The sequence below is a fragment of the Prunus mume genome, linkage group LG8, assembly GCF_029339155.1.
Source record: "Prunus mume cultivar Tortuosa linkage group LG8, ASM2933915v1, whole genome shotgun sequence".
Taxonomy (NCBI): Eukaryota; Viridiplantae; Streptophyta; class Magnoliopsida; order Rosales; family Rosaceae; genus Prunus; species Prunus mume.
Genome location: NC_142705.1, coordinates 14,079,891 through 14,102,777, shown reverse-complemented (window position 1 = coordinate 14,102,777; position 22,887 = coordinate 14,079,891). Strand labels below are relative to the sequence as shown.

General features: G+C 37.7%; 2 protein-coding genes, 1 long non-coding RNA gene and 1 pseudogene across 4 annotated transcripts; all 4 read left to right on the top strand.

The window, feature by feature from the left end:
- The first annotated feature begins 2,412 nt into the window (after positions 1–2,412).
- LOC103339488 (putative disease resistance protein RGA4) lies at positions 2,413–5,020 on the top strand (annotated as a pseudogene). The gene has a single exon (XR_016122660.1). The product of XR_016122660.1 is annotated as a putative disease resistance protein RGA4 (transcript).
- A 6,722-nt stretch (positions 5,021–11,742) lies between these two features.
- Positions 11,743–14,812, top strand: LOC103339487 (putative disease resistance protein RGA1). Its single transcript, XM_016796036.2, is given in 2 exon segments — positions 11,743–13,389; positions 13,392–14,812. Coding segments are annotated over 2 exon segments (2,493 nt in total). The 5' UTR covers positions 11,743–11,903; the 3' UTR covers positions 14,399–14,812.
- Positions 14,813–20,566: 5,754 nt separating this feature from the next.
- Positions 20,567–21,237, top strand: LOC148914796 (putative ubiquitin-like-specific protease 1B). Its single transcript, XM_089043180.1, has 2 exons — positions 20,567–21,015; positions 21,096–21,237. The coding sequence occupies exons 1-2, from the start codon at positions 20,843–20,845 to the stop codon at positions 21,235–21,237; spliced, it is 315 nt and encodes a 104-aa protein (XP_088899306.1). The 5' UTR covers positions 20,567–20,842.
- A 415-nt stretch (positions 21,238–21,652) lies between these two features.
- On the top strand, positions 21,653–21,993 carry LOC148914795 (uncharacterized). Its single transcript, XR_016122865.1, has 2 exons — positions 21,653–21,703; positions 21,804–21,993. It is a non-coding gene; the product is annotated as an uncharacterized LOC148914795 (long non-coding RNA).
- The last annotated feature ends 894 nt before the right edge of the window (positions 21,994–22,887 follow it).

Sequence of the window (22,887 nt, the reverse complement as noted above, 5' to 3'; positions counted from 1 at the left end):
CCAAAACAATGGCATCAAAAGTTTGATCATACAATGATGTCACACAGATTTAAGATCAATGAATGTGACAAGTGTGATTACATAAAAAACAATAAGAATTCTTGTGTTCTTGTATGTTTATATGTTGATGACATGCTCATAATGGGAACAAGTAAGGATGCGATAAATTCTACAAAGAAGATGTTGAATTCAAGTTTTGACATGAAAGACTTAGGTCAAGCTGATGTCATATTGGGAATTCAAATCAAAAGAAATAATGATGGGTATATTCTTACTCAATCCCATTATGCAGAAATTTTTTTAAGAAAGTTTGGTCAATTTGACTGCAAACCTGCTGTGACTCCTTTTGATGTAAACTGCAAGTTAAAAAAGAATAGTGGAGATGCAATTTCCCAATTGGAGTATTCCCAAGTAATTGGGAGCCTAATGTATTTAATGAATTCTACTAGGCCAGACTTAGCTTATTCAGTAAGCAGGCTTAGTAGATACACAAGCAATCCTGGACATGATCATTGGGAGGCACTAATCAAGGTGCTAAGATATTTGAAATACACCCAAGACTATGGATTGCACTACACTAGATATCCACCAGTTCTAGAAGGCTATAGTGATGCAAATTGGATTTCTGACAGTACAGAAACCAAATCAACTAGTGGATATGTATTTACATTAGGTGGAGCTGCAGTATCTTGGAAATCCTCTAAACAGACGTGTATAGCACGCTCTACAATGGAATCAGAGTTTGTAGCCTTAGATAAAGCTGCTGAAGAAGCAGAATGGCTGAGAAACTTCCTAGAGGACATTCCAATGTGGCCTAAGCCTGTGACAACGATTTGTATACATTGTGATAGTATGGCAGCACAAGCAAGAGCCAAGAGTGGTGTATACAATGGAAAGTCAAGACATATCAGGCGTAGGCATAATACAATTAGACAATTGCTCTCAAATGGAATTATATCCATTGACTATGTGAAGTCAAAGGAAAATATTGCAGATCCTTTGACAAAAGGCCTACCAAGAGAGCAAATCAAATTTACATCGAGGGGAATGGGATTGAAGCCAATCCAATGAATCAAACCTGACGGAAACCTAACATAGTTGATTGGAGATCCCATGGTCTAGGTTCAATAGGCAAACTGGTTGGGTAAGATTCAAAAGTTGAACACACAATTTAACTCATTCCTATGATGATTAGTGTGTTGTCTGTTGATGTGAAGGTTATGCTTTGCATTTAATGACACTAATATCTTATTAAGAGGAGTTTAGGCAGAAAACTCTTAATTGGTGTCACCTATATGGGAGTAAATGTGGGGTCGCATTTATGAGAACGGAAAATTAAAAGGCTAAGTTCTCTAAAGCTCTCATGAAACCTGGGATATGTTCAGGACCAAAATGAACAAAAACGTATGAACTAACGTTTGTTAAGATGTTATATGTGTGAGACATATTGTCTAGGATTACTATAACGGTGAACAGTTCAAGATCAACTATATCCACTGCGTCATCAAGTAAATCCGATATGTTTTCACTAGGGTAAGTTCAAGTCCAAAAGACACTTTTCCTGATGTATATAACATCTGTTTCCTCTCAAATGCATTACATACATTTAGCAGTAAAAGTATCACATTTCAAATGTGGGGTCTAGAATTTCGATTCAAATGTGGGGTATTGTTGGAAGTTTGAATTAAATTCAAGAACCTTTGTCCCACATTGATAGAAAGTAGAAAGAGTGAGGTCCTTATAAGTGTGGAAGTGCCACACTTAGTAAATGGAAGTAGGCCAAGTGGAAGCAATTTGGGCTTCAAAATCGATTTGGGCTTTGAATATTATATAAAAATATATAATATTTAATAGTAAAAAGATGGGCCTTGGGCCTTGGGGCACTTTCAGATTTAAAATTATTTTTTGGTTTCGAATTAATAATTTTTTATTAATTCGGATTAGTTTTATTAACTGTTTTCTAACAGTTGTGACTCTTCTGATAAGGTTTCAGAAGTTTATTTAAATCAAATAAGGCCTCATACGTTCAAATACAGAAAAAGCATTCTACAAGCATTTCATATTGTCTGAGAGGAAAACAAACAACGTTCGCCAGATTCTAAGTCCGAGTGCTAGGGCTTAGAATACAGATAGTTGAATCCTGGGAGGCAGTCACCTGTAGAACTTCAAGCACCGAGAAGGGGTGAAATTACTGTCTTTAGGACATTGCATCAAATCTGCAAGCCTCTATCTCAAATTCAAGTCAGTTTTATTTATTGTTCATATACTGTATTATATGTTACAGATTGTTATAAATTCTGTTTATATAATTGTTTTATTCAGTCATTGATAATTGTTTTTTCTAACAATTCATAGCTTCGGAGATCAGCAGAATCAACATCTATTCTCGTATTTCACTTGTACTGTATACACCCTCTCAACAGAACTATGGCTGATCTTGCCTTTCCTTTGGCAACCAAACTCATTGAAAAGCTCGGGTCCATTGCTTCTGAGTAGATCTGCTTGGCATGGGGCGTTAAAGTCGATCTGAAAAAGCTCCAGCGCACGATGTCCATCATCAAAGATGTTCTCTTGGATGCCGAACAAAAGCAAGAACATAACCAGCAGATACGCAGTTGGGTAAGACAGCTTAAAGATGTATTTCTCGATGCTGAGGACTTGTTGGATAAGTTTGAGTGTGAAGCTTTGCGGAGGGAAGTGGTGGAAACATTTCATGGCACAACTGGAAAGGTACGCCGTTTCTTCTCTCGTTCTAATCCAATCGCATTCCATTTCAGAGTAGGCAATGAAATCAAGGAGATTAGAGAGAGATTAGATGAGCTCAAGTCCAATAAGGCTATATTTGATTCTCTCACCAGTATTGATCATCATGGAGATGGAGGTGATCATCATGAAAGACCCTTCGTTCCAGCTTCAAAGGTTATTGGTAGAGAGTCTGAGAAGGAAGAAATTGTAAATCTGTTGATGCAACAAGGTGATGATGATCAAAGTGGGAATTCTAATAATAAAGTCTCTGTCATTCCGATAGTGGGGATTGGAGGTTTAGGGAAGACCACACTTGCCAAGTGGGTGTACGATGATAAAAGGGTCGTTGGGCATTTCGAATTGAGGATGTGGGCATCTGTTCCGGTGGACTTTGAACTTACTAGATGCACAAGACTGATTCTTGGTTCTGCATTAGATACAGCGATGAGCTATAAGTTGACTCTGGATCAGTTGTAAGAAAGGCTACGTGAAGCTTTAAAGGATAAGAAATTTTTGCTTGTCTTGGATGATGTTTGGAAAGATGATGCTTTGAAGTGGAGTCAGTTGAGAGATCTCGTGATAGAGGGAGCCAAGTCAGGAAGTAAGATTTTAGTGACGACAAGAAATACTGCAGTTGCTTCAATCATGGGTACCATTCCAACAAACATAAATTTAGAATTTCTTTCTTTTGAGGAGTGCTTGTCGTTGTTTGTAAAATGTGCTTTTAAAGAGGGACATGATAAACAATATCCAAACCTCTTTGAAATGGGAAAAGATATTGTCAGAAAGTGCGGAGGGGTTCCATTGGCAGTGAAAACTTTAGGGAGTCAACTATACTCAAAGACTGATGAACGGGACTGGAAATTGGTGAGAGATTCCGAGATATGGGAATTGAAACAAGAAGATAATAGTCACATTTTACCTGCTTTGAGATTGAGTTATACCAGATTGCCTCCTCATTTGAGACAATGTCTTGCTTACTGTTGCCATCTTCGAAAGGATATGATTAAATTTAGTAGTTTAAATTTGATCAAACATTGGATGGCACATGGAATCCTTGATCAGTCTCGTGTTCATGGGAATATGGAGTTGGAAGACATCGGAGAGCTGTATTTTAAAGATTTATGGGCGAGATCCTTTTTTCAAAACGTTATTGATTATGGTACGCACTACGTATTTGATATGCATGATCTTATCCATGATCTTGTACAATCAGTTGCACAAGGTGAGTGTTTTACAGTGAAGTATAGAAACACCAAAGACATATCTGAAAATGTTAGACATTTGGCATTTTTGGAAGCGGGCCAAAATGTTTCAACAACCTTGCAAAAGTTGAACAAAGTGCGGACTGTAGCAGCAAACAAAATAGACATTGATGAATCCTTCCTTCACACTAGCTTTTCAAGATTCAAGTATTTGCGAGTGGTTGAGTTACGTAGATGTTCATTACAAGTATTGCCAATTTCCTTTGGTTCTCTGAAACATTTGAGATTACTGGACTTGAGTTATAATAAAGCAATAACGAAAATCCCCATTGTAATTTGCAGATTGCAGAGCTTGCAAACTCTCAATTTTTTTGGATGTGAGAATCTTGAAGAGTTACCGAGCGATATAAGCAAATTGTTCAGCCTCACATCACTTTTTTTAACAGCACAAACAAGTTTTACAGAGAATGGGGTGGGATGCTTAAAATCACTTCGACTTCTTGGTATTTCCATATGTAGTAATTTAACCTCTTTGCCGCGTGAAACGGGGTATCTTGCTACATTACGAACTCTGTTCATAGGAGGTTGCAAACAACTGGATTTGGGGAACGTAAACTATCATGGAACTCCACTAAGGCTCCAAAAATTGCATATTAAAGATTTACCATGGATGGTGGCATTGCCTGAATGGTTTCAAGGGGCAGCTAACACCCTTCAAATCCTGATTATTGAGAGCTGTGAGAATTTGGAGGCATTACCTGGGTGGTTGGCAAGTTTCACATCACTCACAAAATTGTTTCTTTATTCATGTTCGAGATTGTCGTCTTTGCCAGAGGGGATGCGTTCTCTTACCTCCTTAAGAGAACTTAGGATTATAAATTGTCCTAAATTGGAGAGAAGATGCCAGCGCAACATCGGAGAAGATTGGCCCGAGATTTCTCATGTGCCACATGTTTTCTTTCACTTTGTCAATTGATTTCTCCATATATAATAGATGCGAACAAGATGGGTCCTGATCTCGTATGTTTGTTCTATACTAATATAATTCCAGATAGTATTTCTTTCTTTCCTATTGTTTGTTTGTTTTCAAGTGTTTGGGTTGTGTTTTATTTAGGTTGGATTGTGTCATGCTTGATCAATTTGATTTTATTTAAGTTGAGGATTGTATATAATAGTCGTTCACATGAGGGGTGTGGTTTGCACAACGACTTTGTTTACTTCCTAAACCCTAAACCCTAAATTCATTTTTTCTTTTTTCTTTTTTCTTTTTTCTTTTGATGAATTGAATCCATTTTTTCATTATAACCAAGTTCTCGGTTAAATTTTACTCTCATCGTTAATTTAAGGAAAACTTATTTCAATGAATTCTTAAAAATAAAAAATAAAAACTTGTTAATTTCAAATAACAAAGTCTGCAAACTTCTTAGTTCCTTACAACCAGCACCTACTAGCATAACTTCAATCCATGGATTGTGGAAGGCAACATGTCAAGATGTAAGAATCTTGAAATCACTTTATATCTTGTTTGGAGATCTTACCTCTTTGCTGCGTGATGTGAAATGAGTTATAAAAGGCCATTCTCCTTTTTGGTTGGAGAGTTGCCATTAAACTCACCCCCCCCAAAAAAAAAAACAATGCAAGAAAAAAGTACATCTATCCTCACTCATCATTGATAAGTAATATGTGTGTCCTGTTTCTCAACATAATTACGGGATTACTTGTTAGAGGGCGCAAAAAACCTTTCCTCCAACCATCTTTCAACTATAATTTTTTTAAATTTTTTTATCCAACATCAGACATATCTATTGGGGATTGAAGTTAGGTTGTTTTACTCATGTGACGGGCTAGTTGATCACTTCAATTGAAGAAAGTCCGTCGCCTGCCGACCCGATAAGGCAGTCTATGTAAGTTCAATGATCTTATCGTCCATACAATATGCCAAATAGGGGTGAGTACGATTCGGTTTGGACCGGTTTTTGTATCAAATTAGAATCGATCTTGTACTATTCATCCGGTTTGATTCGGTTTGGTTTTAATTTAAAAAAATTCAAAGACTTCCTGGTTCGAGGTTGAACCGATTTTGGTCTGGTTCGGTTTTGAACCAGATTATTAAAATTATTATTATTTAATTTTTTTTAAAACTGAATTTATTTTTTTTGACATGAAAATTAATAAATTATTCAATTTCACATAAAAATAAATATTAAAGCTAGAAGAGAGAAATGTTTTGAAATTGAACTTGAATAAATATTAGTTATGAGATTAAAAATATAGCATTAAATATAAATAAATATTGAAATTATATATATTTTAATTTGACAGGTTTGGTTCGGCCTGGTCCGATTTCTGAAGACAGAGGAACCAAAATCGGTCCAAACAGTCCGGTTCAATTTTTGACAGGTTGTTGACTTTTTGGTCAACTCGATTTTTTTCAATGTGGTTTGGCTCGGCTTTCCGATTTGCCGGTTTGAATGCCCACCCCTAATGCCAAAGCCCCCTCCCTACCGTGGTTTTACCCGAGAAAAATGCATTGATGATTCAACCACAAAGAAGAGAGGACGATAAATTATAAATAAAAATAAAAATAGACAAAACAATTCATCTTCTGACAGGACCCGAACCAAATTCTACTTTGGAATCTGAGTCGAACCCTATGCATGTCCAACACCTGCCTAATGCTGGGCACAAAAGACTAAATTGCCCTTTTAACCGAAATCAAAAGAAATTTAAGTGTGACTTCTACCAAAAATTCGACAAAATCTCTCATGTAAACTGAACATTTCCCAAAATTTCCACCTGTCATCAAACATTTATATAACTCAATCGTTCAGCATGCATTCAATAAATCAAATAAATCAATATGCAAATAAAATTCATCTCAACTTTCAGAACAACAATAATGCATTGGTAATCTCAAACATTCTAACTCGTAGCTGCACCTTGTAACTATAGGCTGCCTACGTACCCTTACTGAGGGATCAAGCCACACATAGTTCTTTCTTTGCAAAACCACCTTAGTTCTCATTTTCTGTTCCAAGCTTTTTGGCATTACTCACATGGCAATGTATAATTAACTGAATAAATAAAAACATTTATATCAGGTAATCATGCTTGGAAAGTCATAACCATTAATTCCTCGCGACACCAATGGTGACACGTCCTGATCTGCAATCTTGGCTAGACTCAGGAGATATCTGATCAACCTGGTCCGCAATCCTCACTCCCACAGTCCGGATATCTCTAAGACTCGTGGGGCAAAATATGCTAGAAAACTTAAGCTATTTAGTACTGTATAAAATAATGCAAAATAAAGATAAATAAACATAATAAAATAAAATAAGTTAAAGATTTATAAGCTTTGAACACCCTAGTATCAAACTCAGGTAAAGTTCATAAATAAATAACTATATTTATATATATATATAAATAACTTGATTAGAATCTATATGTATTTCCATCTATCGCTTGTAAAACAATTGTGACACTTAAGAAAATAATGGCAACTGTATAGAATCCTCAGTGTAATTTAAAAGCATTTTATAACTTAAATTCTCTCCACCTAGGAGTACCCCCATTTTGATCCGTCAATTCCTTTAATACAGTCAATTCCATATATCCGTCAATTCCTGATATTCGTCAATTCCCCTGGCATGTCTCGGTGACACAAGGTCAATCCGAGCCGCAAACTGGCAGGATTCAGGGGATCGTAGTCAACTTGATCCGCAATCCTGGCAGGTCTCGGAGACACCAAGTCCATTCGAGCCGCAATCCTGGCAAGTCTCGGAGACACCAAGTCCATCCAAGCCGCAATCTTGGCACCACACAGTTCAGACGTCCCTGAAACTCGTGGAGCAATATCATAAAAAAATAACATTAGATACATATGATGGGCTTGATGTGGTACTTCATTAATTTCTTTCCAACCGGTTATCTATTGGATCACTTTTTTTCTCTATTTTTGGTTTCATGACATTTACTTTTTACAGTAAATTATGAGGCCTGCCTCCTTTTGTTGACTTATATCATGTTTACTTATTCGTAGGCTGAGGATGGTGAAATTTCTCTGCAGTCACATTCGTGTATCCTCATTGTAGAAACTGATTTTCCCTTATTCATTCATATGATCATTATACAATATATATATATATATATTATATATAACAATATACAGTTACAACAAGCCATTATTATAAATATAAATATGTAGTTATGGCCTAATAATAATGTAACTGACAACTAACCATTTCCTATCATTAGTAGGATAAACTATTGTAATTGAAATACTATTGTAACTCCCTAATACTCCCCCGCAAATCAAGCGCGCACAGCATAGCAAGATTTGAAATGAAGAAACCACATGGTTATGGAGATGGCAGTAGCAATGGTCTGTAGTAGTCTAGTAAGGGCAACAAAAAAGAAAAACTCCATAGGTGCAACAACGGCTTGAGAGAAACGAAGTAACATAAAAATAAAAATAACACCTATTGAAAGGCAGCAAGTGAAGCAGCGCATGGGCTCATGGAAGGAAGGGATAAAATGGCAGGCTGACATACAAGTCAAATGTACCTAGGAAACAACTCTAGGCACCTGAAAACATACCTCTACCAAGGAATCACCTCTAGGTAGGATAAAGAGCATGCGATAAGTGGGAAAATAAAGGGATGGGGAAGTGAAACTCATCATCAAGTGGGAAAGGCCAGAAAGTCGTGCACAAAGAGAGAGAAACACAATTTTAAAAGTAAAGGGATGGGGAAGGAAAAAAAAAAATTGAAGAAGAAACACTTGGCATTGGACATAGATAAAAAGGAGGGGGAAAAACCATGTGAGAGTCTTACGGTGAGATTGAAAAATTAAAAGTAGCATGAGAAAGACAGGCTCTTGAGACAAGTACATAAATAAATTACGTTTTTTAAAATAAAATAAATATAAGAAAAGGAGAGAAAAACCCAGCACGTGGAAAGCATAGAAATATAGAGCTTAAGAGAGAGAGCTAAGCACAGGGATATCGGTTGTGTGCAGAGAAGATTACAAAGATAAAAGTGAAAAAGGTTGAAGAGGGAAGAGAGAGAGAGAAAAGAGAACTCCTTGACAGGGAGGGAAAGAGTCTCTTAGATAAACATAGGAAGATGGCTCAAAACAAAGAAAGTGGACAAAGATTTCAAGAGAAAGAGAGAAACCAACAATAGGGAGGTGTGGTCTCCGAGGGAAAACAGAGATATGGCCATCATGCTAAGAGACGGACATGGATAAGGAGTGGGAGTAGGTATCTAAGGAGTGGAAGAGGCACTAGGCTGTGGAGGAGACGGGAAAAAAACATATTCATCTTTGAGAAGAGGAGAGGAAGTTATACAGAAACAAGTGCCAACTAGAATCGCATTGTTGGCAGTTGGAGAATCGCTAATAAACCAATTGGCAATGAGGGTAGTAGCCCAACTCCTTATAAACCTAGGCTTGGTCCCTTAACTTTTCAATGTGGGACAAACACGCTCAACACGCCCCTGCATGTGTGACGAACTTTTAAGCCTAACATGTGGACAACACATATTGGGTGACGTGAGAGCACGTGTGGCCGTTGAGCCCAACACGTGAAGCCTTGCTCTGATACCATGAAGGAAGTTGAGGTTCCACCTCAAAACCAATTGGCAATGGGTGGAGTAGCCCAACTCCTTATAAACCTAGACTTGGTCCCTTAACTTTTCAATGTGAGACAAACACTCTCAATAGAATACTTATACCATAACAATCCAGTATATATTTTTTCTTTGTGCGTGATTTGAATCAAAAAGTGAATTTTTTTGGGGACTTCTTTACCCATCCTTTGCGGCAATGCAGTGAATCAGCAATGGCTGTTAGTTGAATGTAGAATAATTAAGCATTCATGTGATTTTTTGGTTTTTGTTTTTAGCAATGATATTCCCTTATTTCACTAAAAGTAAAGCAAAATAAACTTAGTCTTGTGAAGAGAGAATTTTGTGACCAATTAATGCTTTCTATTGAAGAATTGTTCTAAGCTCTACGAATTCTTGTGGATTTCCTATATGTTTCTTAGTTCTTAACATGGAGAATATCTCAAGAACCCATTTACAGGAGCTTTTTGGCAGTTTTCCATCTCCTGAAGCAGGGGGTGATAGAATACAAGATGCAGATACGAGTGATGAAAGAATATATACCAGATTTATGAGCAAGATAGTGATGAAAAATTCTCTGGTGAAAATGATTGCTAACATCTCTATGGTTCGTTCTAACTTCTGTCTCTCTCTCTCTCTCTCTCTCTCTCTCTTCCATGTTGAAACTGCAGGTTGTGCAATATGGACATCATTTCACATGTACAAACAAGTTTTATGCTTTACTTTTCATGGCAGTAAAGTGCTCATGGAAACTTGTCAAGAGGCCTTGCCTGCTATAACATGAAAGCTACACTAATTACATAATGGGAGTTTGACCATCAATATAGGCCACAGCTTTAGGAGGTTCATCTTCTAGCCGGGACATTGTACACCAATGAGTTACAACTTGACAACAATGACTATGGCATGGTTCCAATAGATACAACGAAAGGTGAATATGTACTTGCTTGATGAGCCTACGCCAGACTTCAGTTTCTTGTTCGACGATATCGGCGAAGGTGTTCCTTTTGAATATGCAAAACCACTCAACTCTGTGCCTCCCGTTGAACCTGTAACTCAGAGCACAAAAACAGGGGGGAAAAGCACTACTACTCCAACTGGTTATCATTAGATTTGTGTTCTTAAGATAATGATTGCTTTTTGCTTAGATTTGCTGGGACAAATTTTTCTCTGATACTTTTTTTCCGGCATGTTAATTATTATTATTTTATTTTTGATACTTTCAAGTTTCTTTAAAATTTGTCTTTTAATTTTCTTTATGGGCGGAGAGTACTGTACAAAAATATAGAAGTTATATGTTAGCCAATTTCACTATTTTGGAATAAAAGTTTTGTAAAGTGGGTATATGTTATTATGGGTTTTTTCTTCAGTACATAATTCATTCTACTGAAGTTTAGACGAATATCACCTGAACTAATAGGATTGTTTGCATTTCTCACTAAAAAAGAAAATGACATTATCACTCATATACTTCATTTTTCCTGCTAATCTACCATCTTCATCCAGCCCCATCCCAATTTCTATTAACTAAAGACACCCAAAAAGAAACTTCCCTTTGTACTTTTTTTTTTAATGAAATGTACAAAGATGAAAAATGTTGAGGATGTTGAGGAAGATGAGAAAGATGAAATTGGGGTTGATAAAAACGGTAGTAAAGCCTTTAAATCCTAAAATATAGTGAAACGACAAAAATTAAGGGTGATGATTTTCCCACTTTACTTTTAACAAGAGTAAGCGGTCAAAATCAGAGTCAAAACAAAAACCTCAAAGCCAATTATTTAATTTTAAACTCCACACAGCCTGTCTTGTTTGATGGATTTTTCCACTTGCGTTAAAGTTGGCTTTGTCTAAGCATGGAAAGGAGGAACACGTGCTTACCCCATTACCCAAGGGATTAAAATAATTTCATGGACAAAAATAATGTCGAAATCTGTGTTTGCTTTTTCTTTTTAAATACAAAGTAAAATATAAAAAAGCTCATTTAGTTGAATTTTCAATATAAATTGGTAAAGCCAATGTGACTCGTGAGGCAGGAGTCATGTGACTCATGTGACTCATGTGAGGCTAACGGATAACACTGGCAAAAACCTAGGATACTGCTGCCTTTCTTTGAGCGAAAATTCTGATATACGGCAAGTATCGATACATCAACTTGTCTTTATGTTGTCTCTGCGAGCTGTCTTTATAATATTCGTACCTACTGAACGTGGGACAGTGCATTCTTAAAAAGACAAAATATCGGAGACTCAAACTTGGGACAGTGCATTCATCTTCATCCTCCGAATTCTCTTGTATTGTAATTTGTATACACCCTCTCAACAAAACCATGGCTGAAGTTGCATTTCCTTTGGCAACCAAACTCATTGAAAAGCTCGGGTCCATTGCTTCTGAGCAGATCTCCTTGGCATGGGGCGTTAAAGCTGATCTGAAAAAGCTTCAGCGCACAATGTCCACCATCAAAAATGTCCTCTTGGATGCCGAACAGAAGCAAGCTCATAACCAGCAGATCCGCGGTTGGCTACGACAGCTTAAAGATGTATTTCTTGATGCCGAGGACTTTTTGGATGAGTTCGAGTGCGAAGCTTTGCGGAGGGAAGTGGTGGAAACATTTCATGGCACAATTGGAAAGGTACGCCGTTTCTTCTCTCGTTCTAATCCAATCGCATTCCGTTTCAGAGTAGGCAATGAAATCAAGGAGATTAGAGAAAGATTAGATGAGCTCAAGTCCAATAAGGCTATATTTGATTCTCTCACCATTCTTCCTCATGGAGATGGAGGTGATCATCATGAAAGACCCTTCGTTCCTGCTTCAAAGGTTATTGGTAGAGAGTCTGAGAAGGAAGAAATTGTAAATCTGTTGATGCAACAAGGTGATGATGATCAAAGTGTGAATTCTAATAATAAAGTCTCTGTCATTCCGATAGTGGGGATTGGAGGTTTAGGGAAGACCACACTTGCCAAGTGGGTGTACGACGATAAAAGGGTCGTTGGGCATTTCGAATTGAGGATGTGGGCATCTGTTCCGGTGGACTTTGAACTTACTAGATTGACAAGACTGATTCTTGCCTCTGCATTAGATACAGAGATCAGTGATAAATTGACTCTGGATCAGTTGCAAGGAAGGCTATGTGAAGCTTTGAAGGATAAGAAATTTCTGCTTGTCTTGGATGATGTTTGGAAAGATGATGCTTTGAAGTGGAGTCAGTTGAGAGATCTATTGACAGAGGGAGCCAAGTCAGGAAGTCAGATTTTAGTGACGACAAGAAGTACCGCAGTTGCTGAGATCATGGGTACCATTCCAGCAAACATTAATTTAGAATTTCTTTCTTTCAAGGATTGTTTGTCTTTGTTTGTAGAATGTGCTTTTAAAGAGGGATGTGATAAAGACTATCCTAAGCTCTTTGAAATGGGAAAGGATATTGTCAGAAAGTGCAGAGGGGTTCCACTGGCAGTGAAAACTTTAGGGAGTCAACTATACGCAAAAACTGATGAGCGCGAATGGAAATTAGTGAGTGATTCTGAGATATGGGAATTAGAACAAGAAGATGCTGGTCACATTTTACCTGCTTTGAGATTGAGTTATACCCGATTGCCTCCTCATTTGCAACAATGTCTTGCTTACTGTTCCCATCTTCAAAAGGATAGGATTGAATGTAGTAGTTATGCATTGATCAGATATTGGATGGCACATGGAATCCTTGATCAGTCCCGTGTTCATGGGAATATGGAGTTGGAAGACATCGGAGAGCTGTATTTTAAAGATTTATCGGCGAGATCCTTCTTTCAAAACGTTACTGATCATGGAATGTACTACGAGATATGCATGATCTTATCCATGATCTTTTACAATCAGTTGTACAAGGTGAGTGTTTTATAGTGAAGTCTGCAAACACCAAAGACATATCTGAAAATGTTAGACATTTGACATTTTTGGAAGCTGGCCAAAATGTTTCAACAACTTTGCAAAAGTTGAACAAAGTGCGGACTGTAGTAGCAGAGGAAATAGAGATTGATGAATCCTTCATGTGCACTTGCTTTTCAAGATTCAAGTATTTGCGAGTGCTTCAGTTACCTACACGTTCATTACAAGTGTTGCCAAAATCCATTGGTTCCTTGAAACATTTGAGATTTCTGAACTTAAATTTTAATGAAGCAATAACGAAACTCCCCAATGCAATTTGCAGACTGCAGAGCTTGCAAACTCTATATTTTGGTGGGTGTGAGAATCTTGAAGAGTTGCCCAAAGATATAAGCAAATTGATCAGCCTCACATCACTTGGTTTTACGACGAAACAAACAAGTTTTACAGAGAATGGGGTGGGATGCTTGAAATCACTTCAATTTCTTACTATTATCAAGTGTAGTAATTTAACCTCTTTGCCACGTGAAACGAGCTATCTTGCTTCCTTACGAACTCTAGTGCTAGGTGAATGTGAACAACTGGATTTGGGGAACGTAAACTATCAAGGAACTCCACTGAGGCTTCAAAAATTGTGGATTACACAAGTACCACGGATGGTGGCATTGCCTGAATGGTTTCAAGGAGCTGCTAACACCCTTCAATTCTTGCTTATTGGCATGTGTGAGAATTTGGAGGCATTACCTGAGTGGTTGGCAAGTTTCACATCACTCACAAAGTTGATCATTCGTAAATGTCCGAAATTGTCATCTCTACCAGAGGGGATGCGTTCTCTTACCTCCTTAAGAGAACTTGTGATTGATGATTGTCCTGAATTAGAGAGGAGATGTCAGCGCAACATTGGAGAAGATTGGCCCAAGATTTCTCATGTGCCACATGTTTCCTTTCACGTCCTCAATTGATTTCTCCATATATAATAGATGCGAACAAGGTGGGTCTTCTCGTGTGTTTGTTCTATACTAATATTGTTCCTAGTTTCTTCAGCTGTCTCAGTATTTCTTTCTTTCCCTTTGTTTGTTTGTTTTCTTGTGTCTAGGTACTTACTGGATTGTATTTTATTTAGTTTGGATTGTTTCTTGCTTAGATCAATTTGATTTTATTTTATTCAAGTTCTGGAGTGGACGACCAAAAATAAAAGAATCGTCTTTGTAAATAATAGTTGTGGACATGCGTGGTGTGGTGTGCACAAGGACTTTGTTTACTTTCTTTGTATCGCTTGCTAATTCCAGTATTGTATATATGCAATGTGATGATTTCATTCATCCATAACATCTTAATATTATGATAATCTTTATTTATTTATTTATTTATTATTATGATGTGTCTCCTCAGCTACATCAAAAGTTTTGGTGGCATTATGGCTTTACATGCGAAAACAGGAATACAATCAGTGGCACTAAATCCATTTCTTCTTAATAACCAACTTCTCCTTTAAATTTTACACTTTTGTTTGGTTTGGATTGTATCATTGGTGATCAATTTGTTCTTATTTAACCTTTAGACCACCAAAATTAAAACAATCTTCTTTTTTTTTTTCTTTTTTTTTTTAAAAGGGGGGCTGATGGCAAGCCACGGCCATCCACCCATTCCGGGACCCGGAAAAGCTATAGGGAATTTCACCCCGTCCCCTAATCTTCTTTGATAGTATTTCGTTGTGCCTCCCATTCACCCTGTAACGCAGACCACACCAACTTAATAGTATTCCTGAAAAAAAAAAAAAAAAAACCTTTAAATTTAATTTAAAAAGTGTTGGCTTAATTATGTTTCCGCTGGCACAACAATTTTTGTGATTCTACACTGTAAAGCAATATAAACTGCGTCACAGCCAAAATGAAATATAAGGGTCACTTATCAGGAATTAATTCAGAGCATGTGTTCACTTATCATAAATGAGTATTGAAATAATCACAGTTCTTATAAATTATCAAGATAAAGGATATGCTTCACCATGGTTTTCTTAGGTCATCCCTAATGGTTGGGGCTCTAAAAAGAGTTTATAGAGCCCCATTTAGAGCTCCGATGGAATCTTTGGGGCTCTAAAGGAATCTCTCCCACAATGGGAGGCTTTATATTCATGGCGGGCTCTATATTTTTTTATGATGTAATTTGATTTACGCGGTTTTTTTTTTTTAGTTAACTATTTTACTTTAATGTTTGTTCATGTTATGTTAGTTTTTTTTTTTTTTTGCTGAACATTTCAACAACAAAAAAATCAAAATTTGGACAAGATTTGGAAATTAACATTTTATTTCATAGTTAAGGCAGGTGAACAACCAAATCTGACAGATGTGGGCCAACATGCAAACATGCAAATGAAACAAGGGAAATAAGCTGGTGTAATCACAATTCAGAAATAGTGTGCTGAAATAATCAGGCTACAAATTGTATTCTAATATAATCACTTGGAGACGTGAAATGACCAAAGTGCCCTCCATATAAAAACATATCTATTGGGGAGTTATTGGCCATGGATTGGCGACCTAACACTTGTGGCTTCTCTGTCTTTCTCAGCTCTCTGTGACGGTCGTCTCTTCCTCTGTCGGCGCTTTCTCTCTCCAGCGGCCACCACCACTCTATGTCTCCCTCTGTCCCCAAAACCTAAGCAACACTCTCTCATTCTCTCTTTGCAGTCAATGTTAGGGTTTGGTGAGGCGGTTCTTGACGGTGAAAGAGAGGGTTTCTTCGTTAAATGTTCTCTCCCTTAAACGATTTCTTAGTTCCCTCTCTTTTCATGTCTTGAATCAACGTCTTTCTCTTCTCCTCTGCTCCTTCAGAGCCTCAAAAAACCCTAAATCTTGGTTTCGATTCAGACTTTGTTCACATACTTCCTCCTCCTGCTTAATCCTGTCAGAGACAAAAATCGCGATTTTCTGTAGGTGTTGCTGGGATTTCCAATTCGGTTCTGTGCACAAAACAAGTGATTCTAAGGTTGGTTTTGTATTTGTTATTGACTAGTTTGTGCATTTGTATGGTTTTCATTTGAGAAGGATAATTTCAGTAACCTGTGACTGATGTTGTGAAGTTTAGTAATTACAGAGATTGCAATAATAATGTATTTTAACTGTGAATTATTTCATGCTTGGATGAAACTTGTATTGGTGTATTGATTTTGCTCTGTGGACGATGAAGTGCCTCAAGTTGGTATTTGTCATCTGGGATTGGTTCGTTTGTGATGCGTGTTTTCAGTTCCATTTGATGATGCATATTTAGTGTGGGAATTTATTCTGGTTGGCAATGGCTATTCCATTATAACACAGGTTTACCTCACTAGGCCCTAAATTAGCTGTTGAGTAATAATGCATAAGTAAATTTGTTGGTATCATTGCTGTTTCAGCACCTAGTAGCATAGTTTGCACCCTTCCAGTCTTAATGGTTAATTATGTGAATTTGAAATACTAATGTAAGTTGGCGTGGGATGTTTCTTTTCCCTGTGCTATAAAACCTACTAAATTTTGTTGTTATTCCTTGCTTGCAGCTTTTCATATATGTCTGAAAATGATATTTTCTTGGGCTTTAGTATTTGTTTAGAAATTTCATGTTCATTCAGCTAGGTTTAGCAGTTGCAGTGGCAGTAACATTTTGACGTGTCTAGTTTGTACACAGAGTCCATAACTGTCAATACTGATGTTCCATGTGTGCTACTATATTGCATATGAGTAGACATGTATATGACTATGGTAATGAGTAGATTTTAGTACGCATTGATGCATTTGGAGTAATTGTTGTAGCCATTTCGCCAAAACCCTGTATAAAGTGGATCCGTGGTTCATGAAATTGTTTTCACACTTGGGTGGTATTTGGTTTTTGGATGGAATCGAATATAGATTTTGTAGAAGGGAATGTAGATAATAGCAGAGTGTGGAGAGTGTTGGAGAGTAGAAAAGAGGCTTAAAAACATTTCTGGTTTTGTCATACGTATATACATATATTAAATGGCTTGAAAGTATTAGTTTGAGTAATGTACGTATGAAAAATGGGTAACCAATGATCCATATGTATGATGTTGTTGTGCAAGGAACTCTAGAATGCCTTGTAAAGCAAGCTTATGATTCCTGAGGATGAGAAGTACGAAGGAAAGCCATTTGCCCTTTCACACGCAAGGACCGCCATTACAACAATAAAGGCGAAGTTCAATACGTAGCAGTTACAGAGGTTCGAGGGGAGTTGTTTTGGTCATTTATTACTGATAGAGGACCTGAAGTGGAATTCACAAGTTGTCCACGGGCTGTTGATGAGGAAGGCTGATCCTAAGACAGTTACACAGGTGAACGGGATAAAATTCATTGTGGGTAACAAGTTGATACAATTCACAGCCCAACACTTTTGCCTCATCACGGGCCTAAGGTTCGGAAAGCTCCCTTTCATTTCAAGGCGACAAGTGAAAACTGCTCCTTGAAGCGAAAATACTTCAGTAGCAATAAACCTCCCACCCTTTTGGACCTACACACTGCCTTCATCGAGTGCACAGATGATGACGATGCGTTAAAGCTTGGAATGGTTTATTTTGCCATTTTTGTGCCATTGGGTACTGAAAAGCATGTGCTCATTGACATGCGCTATTTGAAGTTGGCCGAAGACTTAGAAGAGTTTGACAAGTATCCATGAGGTGCCGTGTCATATGCGATGACAAATGCTTCACTTTTGAGGGCAGTTTCTCCTGATTACCAACGAGTAAAGGTGCCCCAAAATAAAAAAAAAAGCCCAACAAATGTGGGAAGAAGAGAGCGCAGACAAGAATGGAATGCAGTAGAGCTAGAGAGTACATCATAAGGGGGTTTGGCTTCGCTCTTCAGGTGAACACATATCCAACAATGTTTTAGTTCATTTAAATACATGTACAGATTTTGATGTTTGATTGTTGTCAACATATTTGGGCTTTTAAAGTCTTCCCAGCATTGGAAGCATTGCATTTCATGGTCCATGAAGATAATAGGCACATCCCTCGAATATTACATTGGAGGAGCAACACGGTGGCCCGTTTTCATGAGGTTATGAGTCAGGTTTATGAAAACTTTGAGGTTAGTTCAGTTTGTATTACTCATGTTATGATTGGGAACAAGTAAAAAGTTCACTGATTTATTAGATGTGTTTCAAATGGAGGTTGATGTGCAACTTCTCCGGCCGACTGATATTGAGAAGCAACAACCTTACTGGAGTTGGGGTGATGATGAGAACAATGAAGAAATTGTTCAATTGTTTGGGGATGAGGGCGAAGACAAAACCAGCACTTCTAGTGAAGAAAAAGAGGCGGATATTGAGGAAACGACTACCCTTCCCTCATCTTCTAAGGTGAACATGACCTTTTTCCAATGTTGTGAAAATGTAGACAATACGATACGAAAGAAGTGGAAATAGTTTTCTTATTTTTTGTAAGCTTTCTAACTGTTGCATTATAACTTTATGCAGGGCAAAGGGTCTTTTAATGACTTTGGCAGGTTGAAGCATCAATTAGAAAGCACTAAGGATGAGTTGGCAAAGCTACGTAGTTCAAATCGGGGCCTTAGGGACAGAGTTCGTGACTTGGAAGCTATTGTAGACAAGAACTGTTTGAAGCATGAGAAGGAGTGTGACAGAAATAAAAAGGCTATTCGGGATTTGACCCTAACAATTGCTTCAGTGGAACATTATTTTAAATTGGAGATGGAAGAGTTAAAAAAATTATATGGTGGAGAAGGGCATGAGGAAGTGTGTACTGCTCAGATGAATGAAGGATGGCAGAATGAAATGTCACCCTTGAATGAACTTACTACTCCGACTTCAACAGGGCCTAAAATGGATGCACAAGTTGCAGGTGATGGAGTGGAAGCCTTCCCAGGCATGCATACAGAACGGGCTGAAATGGAAGCAACAGTCTATGGTGGAGTGGAAGGGGCTGAAAGGGAAGAGGAAGTCCCTACTGTTGGAGTGGAAGCTTTTCCACCATGCATATACAAGGGGTGAAAGGGAAGCGGAAGTCCTGCTGATATTGTGGAAGGCTTCCCACCATGGAAGTCGGCTGCTGAAATTGACACTTCAGTTGGTGACAAACAAGTGCACCAACAACCTCACAAGGTTCCTACTTCTGAAGATGTGAATGTTCCTAGTCTTGAAGATCCCCTCCATCCTAGTCCTGAAGATAGGGAAAGGTACAGAGTTATTTGTAAAACAATGTTAAATTTGTTAGAGGATTGGAATAAGAAAGAAATTCAGGGGGTGGGAGGCAAGGTGAGGCCTCCCATGGAAACTAGTATAAATTTGGTTGGTGATGAAGGGGACAAGGAGGCTAATGCCACGGTTCAGCAACCAGATGCGGAAGGCAAAGGATGCAGACTGAAGCGGCCCGCGAAAACATTGTTGAGTCCATTCACTGATCCCTCCAGGAAAAAGAGGCCGACTACTGGTTTTCATGCACAGACACCTGAGGCCCGTTTTGATCCAACACAACCCTTGGCCATGGACGATGTGAAGGCTATGATACAAGTTTGCAAGGCTTGGAAAAGTGACATCAGGTTCGGATTTGTAACTTAGCACAACCAATATACATGTTTTTTGATGTATGCAGTCATGTACAATAACAATATCTACGTAGCTAATTGTTCGTGTGTGTGTCATTGTCATATTATGCAAGGTGTCCATTAGTTTTTTTGGTTGAATTTACCTTTGCAAGTTTATTTTTTTGTAGTGCGGAGCTGGAGCTCAAACCATTTGTAGTTGGGGCAGATTTTTTTTACAAACTTGTAGATGAAACTGCATGGATGAGCTCGAGGGTAATAATTTTGAACTGTGCTTTATTTCGATAAATTTCTTAATTGATCACTTTGAGTATGTGTCCATTTTTTTAATATTGAGGTCGTTGTTGTGTTGTGAAATGTCAGCACCTTGACATGACCATGTTTCTAATACGCAAAAGACAACTCTCTCATCCTCAAGTATTTGGAACGGAGTGGACAACTGCCGAGTTTTGTCTGCAGGTATTATTGTATTCATATTATGTGTCATTGAATTTGTTGCATTGGTAAGAGTAATGTTGTTGGCTGTGTTTGGTGCATTGGATCCTGTTCATGTAACGTGTCTTTCACAATTGTTTGCAGCAATTTTTACAGCCATTTACACTTCCAATTGCGAAACGAGTTACGAGGAAACAACTTGCTTCAACGATTGTTGACCTTCCCCCTAACTACCTCAGAAATATACACCACTTTGTCTACGGTTCATGGCAACATGGTTATGCGCAAGCATGGACGAAAGTGCGCAAGGTCTATCTCCCGTATAATGTTCGACAGTCCCATTAGGTAGCTGTAGAAATTGACTTTGTCAGACATACTGCCACTGTCTATGACTCGTATACTGTTTTTACCTCCAACACAATGCTTGTCCGACATATGGAGCCTATTACTCAGATGCTTGCAAAGGTGTTGTATGACATGAGGTTTTATGAGAAATCGGAGGTTGAAGCGGTGAAGAGAAAGGGGATTGACATGTCAATGTTTAACCCATTCACACTTTGCAGAATTTCCGATGTTCCTCAGCAAAGTGATGGGTAAGCTGTGTTCATTTAAAGCACTTTGTGCATGTTGTCAGTATGTGCACTTCTAACTTCTGTACTTCTCGGTTGGACAGTACCTCATGTGGCATTATAACCGTCAAATTTATTGAGTATCTCAGTGCTGGCATTCCTTTTAATACCATTGACCCAGCCAAGTTTGGCTACTACCGATTGAAGCTTGCAATCGAGGCTCTCAGGGGAGAGGCCTATGTATAAGGTAAGAGGTAATATCAATTCACTGTTAAGGACTGCCTTCAGAATTGCCTAGTTCTTTACCTACTTTGAATTATGTCGTACGTACAGAGTTGTGCTTTCAGTCTTCATTTCAGACAACTTACAGTATGTTGGCAACTTTTCCAAGTTTTATGAATACGAATGCCTACTGTTGTTAATCAAAGTTTAGGGTATTGGGGATTTCAACACCGTAGATGGTAATGTACATGTTTTGCAACTGGCATCTGATTTAAGTATGGCATATGTTCTGAACTCCGACTGTGTATCATCCAAAACTTGTATCATGTTGTTTATGAAAGGTTAAAAGAATTACTTATTAAAATTGCTCCAATTATTAAGACATTCAAGTTTCCCTTTCTATGAATGCTAACTCTCGGCACATTTGGCCTTCTTATGCAGGTGGTCCTTCCAGGTTCATACCCATATTGACATCACAGATTCTGTACATGTATGTCACAGAAGTTGCAGGCTGTTTGGTCGTTTTGTCAATCCTGAAAATGAATGTGATGTTTTGCCTTACATGACACCATTTTTGACTTTGTGTATAGATGGCGATAAAGGGTGGTGATTTTGTAGTATGTTGCAGGGTGTTCATTTCTGTAACGTAATTTGCCAGTACTTGTATTCCATAATAGAAGGGCTGTACTCACGTTTCCTTTCTGACAATGCGGTTATTGACCTTCTGTACTTGACATGTTTTGTACATGCATATAACAAAATATCCTTCATTTGGCCAAAGTTGCAGCCATATCAATTTTTTGTGGGGCACCTACATTGTAGCCGTTTTGTTTTGTGTGGTTCAGTGTAATACTTACTTTCGTATATTAATTATTTTCATCCGATCTGGACGGAAATGTTTGGGTTCGTTAGCCGAAACAATATCCCTAACCCTCGGCTGGGGCAATTACAAAGTATTATAAGATTTGATCAAGACATTTGATCAATGATTTGATCAGGGAATTTGTCAGCAAATTGGATGACTCTGTCAATTTGATGAATTTGGGAGTGGCTTATGTTAAAACCAAGAAATCTAACATTGGTTTCAAACAACTTCATTTTCTTAGCAGAGACAACTACACCATTTTGGCTAACTATCTGAAGCAACTTATGCAAATGTTTCCAGTGATGTTCTATGGACTCAGAGAAGATAACAACAGCATCAATGTAGACTATAGAGAAATGACTATGCCAAAAAGCATTAGGAAGATCACAACAAATATCAGACTTCATTTGTTCTTCAAATGTTCGAATGTATATTATTTTAAACTTAACTTCTTCTTGAAGAGATTTCAACTATCGATCTTTGTTTTGAATTATACTAACTGTTTTTGCAACTATATTTTTTCCAAGGATTCTGAAGTTAGGTAACTCAAGCTTAGTTCAAAAAATCAAATTTGAGTCTTTCTCCTACATAAATAGAACTAACACCATCATGTTCAACCTAGAGCGGATATACTAAACCTATAAAGGGTAATCATAATATTACTTCATCGGTGATGTTTTTTACTAAAACAAAGGCAGTTTTAAAACAGATGTATTTCCCATTTTATTTTAAATTTTAGCTTTTGGAATCTCATAATTCAACTATAAGGCTTTTCCCAACGCAGTACTTAAAGACTCTGTGGATTTCTT

Coding starts and splice junctions, on each gene's coding strand:
- LOC148914796 (XM_089043180.1), top strand. CDS start 20,843: ATGCTTGTCCGACATATGGAGCCTATTACTCAGATGCTTGCAAAGGTG. Junction 21,016..21,095: donor GTTCCTCAGCAAAGTGATGG/GTAAGCTGTGTT, acceptor TCGGTTGGACAG/TACCTCATGTGGCATTATAA.